This window comes from Brachyhypopomus gauderio, chromosome 17 (assembly GCF_052324685.1).
Source record: "Brachyhypopomus gauderio isolate BG-103 chromosome 17, BGAUD_0.2, whole genome shotgun sequence".
Lineage (NCBI taxonomy): Eukaryota > Metazoa > Chordata > Actinopteri > Gymnotiformes > Hypopomidae > Brachyhypopomus > Brachyhypopomus gauderio.
The window spans coordinates 11,472,449-11,478,618 of record NC_135227.1 but is presented as its reverse complement, the minus strand read 5'-3'; the positions used below and the strand labels follow the sequence as shown (position 1 = coordinate 11,478,618).

Genomic DNA, 6,170 nt, shown 5'->3' with positions numbered 1-6,170 from the left:
CGCTGGCCTCCAGTTCCACAGACACTACGAGAGAGGCACAGCCTCAACACCTCTAATGAACTACCATGTTAAAGCTAACCAGCCTTAAAAGTTATACAGTGCACCAATTAGCGCAAGTGCCTAGCAGGGCTAACGGGTTGGCTACAGATATGGTATCAGAGTAGCACTGATGGGATGGGTGGTTCTGTAGAAACAGGACACACGGGTGAATGGGGGAAAATGTAATCTTATTGTTATCTTATGTCATCTTAGTGGTGTGCACTGGCCAGAAAAACAACTAGGCCTACAGTCAGTAACTATTTTAAAGTCAATATCTAAAAGGTAACAGCAACAACAACAAAAAGAGTTTGAAGAGTTATCTTGTTTAGATTTTATTGTCAGGAGAGATGAAGGCAAAGTAATTGCAGCATGAAGAATGGAAAAAAATATATAGTTCCTGATCAGTTCCTATGTGGTTGTAAAATGAAATGAATCCATTCTAACTGGCATTTCAATTCAGACATCGCACAATTAAGTGCGAAATATAATGTAAGTAAATCTTACTGATGATATACTTACATTTAGATTTAGATACTTAGATTTAGTGATGATAAAATGCAGCATTTCTAGATGAGGACATTTATAGAATAGAATGTTAGAACATCTAACATGAAATCCATCAAACAAAAATACTGTTTAGTAAGTAAGTAAATAAGTATCCAGAAATAAATCTCACACTCATTACTTACAGTAATTATTTTTAGATTTGGAGAAATTTTGAATTTTTGACCTCCATATTCTTATACTTACAGAAGACACTGCGTGAATGTCCCACCATTGAGGCAAATTAATTCTTGCCCTTGTCTATATTGTTAATAAGTATCAAGTTAATTCCTTTCACAACATGATTTGGCTAATCTCAAGGCCCGAATTCTTCCTGCAAACACACCAAATTGCCAAAAAAAAAACCCTCTAGTAGAATTTATGTGTGGAGAATTACGGGACCCAGGTCTGTGCACACTGCATGTCCCGAACACCGTCTTGGGCGTCACGCGCCATCCTGAATAGTCGCTCAATAAACAAGAGGTGCTAGTGCCCGTAAGTCTTTCCAGAACTTCTGAGTCAGGACCAATTAAAATGTCAGTTTGTTTGAGCGGTATTACCGCTGTACAAATGGCGTATTAAATGTGATTCATCTGGCGACTGAAATTGCTGTGTGATGTTTATGCGTTTGGGCTACGTACTACGGCCCTGTGAGTGGGTGGAAGACGTGGGCGCAGGCTGGGCCGCTAGGAAGCAGCACACATTCTTCTTTAACGATGTGTAATTTATCTCATAATCTTCAACAATGCGGAGATGTGGCGCTTCTACTGAGCGCTAGCAGGGGGGAACGAGCCGGCCTGGGCACTGGGTCCCCATCAAAGCCCGTGCTGCACATCCCCTGAGCAAAGCCACATGCTTGTAATTAGACTTGGTCCAGTGGGCTGATTGAGATGACGGTGGGTCCGTTCACTCTCCCCATGTCATGTCCTCTTCTTTCATATGATAATCAGGAAGCAGAGGGAAGGTCCCCTGAGTGCACATAGTGTGCATCAGGACACATGATACAAATTAACCCCCCACCCCCCCGCTACCTTATTTAGTTGGGCAGAGTTGGTATGATCTCTGCTTTAAACACTCTGAGAGATTTGAAGATTTGGATGCACTGCAGAACCTGCCCACAAACCTGATGGTCTAAGGATGAAGTATATCTGGCCAATGAGATGACTACATCCTCAGCAGCATGGGTGGCGAAACTTAGCAAGACACAATGGCAGACGCCTAGTCTCCATAATGGCTGCGTAGATCCAAACACACACACTTTCCCCAAGCGCCTACAGACTCCGATCATTTCCTCACCTCTGCCGAAAGAGCCATGTCCCCAGGGCATTAGAGCCAGACCGAATCTGGCAGCACTTTGAAAAGAGCCGCATGTGAGATTACCCCCCACCCACACGCATGTGAGATTAGCCCCACCCACACACCCACCACACTGTCATCACTCTCCACTGGCTGACATGGGAGGGGAGGGGGGGGCACCACTGTACCCCACAGCTCCCCCATTGATCCACCCCAGGTGCACCTGACCACTATCACAGGGCCTCTATTGGTTTATCGGGTTGCTCCCATATTGCATTGTAAGGATGGCCATTGCAGGGAAATTGGCAACAGGCCACATCTGTCTGTCTGTCTGTCTGGCTGGCTGGCTGGCTGGCTTGTTCTGCTACCCCCCCTTCCTCAGAAAGAATTCCTCCATTCATCTGTCCAAAATCCCCTGACCTCTGGTAAGAGAGCAGAAGTTCTCGGAAAGATGATTCAATAAAAAGTTCACACCTTAAAGTATAAACAAACAAAAATAAAGATGGAGATATAAACACTTTTGTTTAAGTGACCTTCTGGAAATTGTCTTGCTTTGCCAAGACGCCTGTGCCAATGTCCAGCTGTCTTTTACTTTTACTGGACATAGTACAGAAACTTAACAATGGTATCACCACTAGTCTTCATGTCCTATATTTCTCTCTCTCTGTCTCTCTCTCATACACACATACATTCACACATATATGAACATGTGCAATGAGGTCCTCTGAAACGACTCAACTACAGACAATATACGCAAGAGCCAAACTAAAGACTAAAGATACTGAAACATGAAGCGCTCCTAATTTTACAAAGCTGTTCCAATATACACAGAACTCACAATACACTAAATCTGTGGTAAGAAGGCTACAGAATGCCCAAGTGCTAGCACTGCAGTTTGGGGAGACCTGAAACGGCAGACAGCTGGCAAGCATTCTGTCTTGGCCATCTGAAATCAGATCAGATAAGGCCACCTCATAGGCCCAAGTGACCAGCCGCCTGCACCCTGGGGACTCTGTGCCCTAGCTGATTGATCAAAGAGGGCCTGTATATGGATTGAAGCAGGGCTAGACAGGGGCACTTAGGCCAGGATCTGCCTTCTGAACTGCCTGGACGCCACACCAAAGTGCTGACTTGACTTATGTGGGACATTCCTGTCAATGTCGGTACCCCACAACTAGTAGCTCAATGGAGAGACTGCAGCTCCTTATTTCAAGGGAAAGTAATGTGATTCTGGGATACTGAACCTGTAAAGTTGATTTATGTAAAGCTGCTTTGTGACAACTGAGCCTTACAAAAATAAAAATACATTTGAATATAACTTTGGTAACTAAGGTTTACATGGTTCAACAGTTCAACAGATTCACAAACCATTATTCCAGCTGCATCCAGGAGGTGTTTAGCACAGAGGGAAATCCTGTTTCATTGTAGTCATATCTTGTAGACATATCTTTTTATGACAGGTATTAACAAGAGTGTAACTCAATTGTATGTTGTGTACATGTAGTTACACAGACAGGGACTTGATTCTAGATTATCACACCTTAATGTGAGATTACCACCCTTAGTACAGCCTGTCCTGTGATACAGAAGCACACTTCACAGATACATTCAGAAGTAGCCTACACTTTACAGACACATTCAGAAGCACACTTCATAGACACATTCAGAAGTACACTTCACAGACACATTCAGAAGCACACTTCATAGACACATTCAGAAGTAGCCTACACTTTACAGACACATTCAGAAGCACACTTCATAGACACATTCAGAAGTACACTTCACAGACACATTCAGAAGCACACTTCATAGACACATTCAGAAGTACACTTCACAGACACATTCAGGAGGACACTTCACAGACACATTCAGAAGTACACTTCACAGACACATTCAGGAGGACACTTCACAGACACATTCAGAAGCATTTCTCAGACACATTCAGAAGCACATTTTACAGACACATTCAGAAGCACACTTCACATGTACACTTCAGAAGCACACCTCACAGATACATTCATTAGCACACTTTGTCAGCACACTTCAGAAGCACACTTTACAAGCATACTTCACAGACACAATCAGAAGAATCACAGAACTGCCCAGACATGATACATGTTTGTTTGGTGAAACTTTTCTTTAAACTGTAATGCATTTGTCCTTGTGCACAAAATGCAAAACGGCAGGATCTACCCAAATGAACCTAAAAGACACGAGAAGTTGCAGAACTATGAGCTATAGTGTGCCTCAAATGCCCTCTAGTGGTAGCAATGAAGTACTCTTCTATCGATACTACAGCGATTCCATGTCCAATATGACTAGACTATTCATGCACATAGTCTACATATTCAGGTGTCCAATTCTTGAATTACAGGCACCACAAGGCATTCATAAGCATGCTGTCACAACAGGGGATTTGAGGTGGTGGAGTAGATGCAGGAGTCCTTGGACCAATGACGCGCTATTGGATGATGAAAGTGAAGATGTTGAGCTCCTAATTTGGCGCAGATGTGTGGCAGTGAGAGGATGAGACATACCTTTTTAGCTTTGGCCTTCTTCTCATAGGTGTCAGAGAGAGGCTTTTTCTTGGTCTGCAGTGAGGCTTTGGAGAAAAGCTCCTCGAATTCCTTTGTGTCAACGATATCTGGCTCCTCCAAAGATCCCCAAAGCATGTTATTACTGGAAAAGAGACACAACAATTCTGCCAGTGTAAAATGAAGGGAGCATGTGATTATTTAGGGTACATTAGAACAACGGCTAGTGAGAGAGGGCATTACACATGCCAGAATAGACATACCAAGACACTCTGTTCTCTTCCTGCTGTAAACAACACTTTTCTATTTCTTAATGTTTACCACAGCTACTCCAGACGTTTATTTGCACTTTCTGAAGCGAGGTGAGAAACTTTTTGTCGAAAATAAATCTATGAAGACAAGGTCCTAAACGATAATAGTGGTGAGCAAAATGTGGAACGTGTCCCTGGTGCTTCGGAGAAACTGGAGTGTTCTTCCAGAAACACTGCTTTCGTCTTCTCCCAGCTCTCTTATCCAAAAGCAGCTGCGTCATTAAGGACGAGAGGTGTTTGATTTCGCCTGTTGCTGAGTAACACGGATGATACAAACAGGCCGCCTGTCTGAAAGGTGGGGAGTCCAACTCATTTTCCATTCCTCTTAAAGGGGAGAAGATACTCCAGGCAGCTTTGAAATCTGCTCACACACATCCCCACACAAAAGGGGTGGGATTCGGGTCAACGCCAGCTTGCCCTTCACATGGGTCACGTCTGAGAGGTTCGTCCTTCCTCATCTCGTGATCATCTTGTTATCAAGACTGCTTTCTCTAAATCTGCATAAACATGTGATACACTTGCACAAATACAAACCTTACTGGGCTTGAAATATACTGCAGCAGGTGCCGGTATACCCATCTCCATGAAAAACCATACCAATACTTAAAAAAAGACTTCAAGCGCCTGAATCTCTGACCTCTTGCAATGTCTTAAGTCAAACTTGGAGCATAAATTACCAAACATAATGAGCAGCCAAGACGTTAACCAGACATTAACTTTGGCAGCATGGTTTCTCCGAATCACTGAAGAGTGTTCAGCAGTTGTCACAGATGGAACACCACAAGAATCAATTGAGTTGCCAGTGATTCGATTAAGGTCAAGTGAGTCTAATATAAAACATTTGGGGCCTTGTTGCTAACCATGTTGCTCTCGATGAAAGGAAACAAATAGATGAGAGGGGCACTTGTTTCCTTGACATTTAGACGTGTGGTTTAAATTGCTCTAATGGGACTTACTGCCGTTGCCACAGAACCCAGTACAGGCAGTGGGTTCAATAAATCTGAAAGTGTTTTGATGGAGACCAGCCAGTATGAACATATTTCTTCATTTTCCACCCGAGGGATACATTCTGAGACACAGTAAATAATAGTATATAATATTACTCCAGTAAAACTCTTATCACTATAACAAAATAAATTCATTAAGTTATGGAGTTATCACTATTTCGAATCCATTACTATATTACCAATCTAATTAGAAGATAATGTAGATATAGTAAATGCAAAAACCTGATTTAAATGGATTATGCTGATGTGGCTTCCCTGACCTTTGGCCTTGCGGTGTCAGTTAGATCGAACCCTTTACAGTGGCACTGACAGCTATGCTGAGAACCTCATTGACCTCCTGGAGTGAACGAGGACCATGAGGCACCACTGTACATCCTTTCCTAATCCCCCTTACAGTGCGGCAGGACCATAAAGCTCCTGGGCTAACACTCCAAACTCTC

The 6,170-nt window shown here is 43.1% G+C and overlaps 1 protein-coding gene across 2 annotated transcripts in view; it reads right to left on the bottom strand.

The window, feature by feature from the left end:
- LOC143480295 (formin) overlaps positions 1-6,170 on the bottom strand; it is a 58,160-nt gene that overhangs the window by 29,041 nt on the left and 22,949 nt on the right. For both annotated transcript variants that reach the window (XM_076977878.1, XM_076977877.1), the window contains one exon: positions 4,416-4,557. In XM_076977878.1, the coding sequence (XP_076833993.1) occupies positions 4,416-4,557 (142 nt within the window). The remainder of the gene's footprint in view (positions 1-4,415; positions 4,558-6,170) is intronic.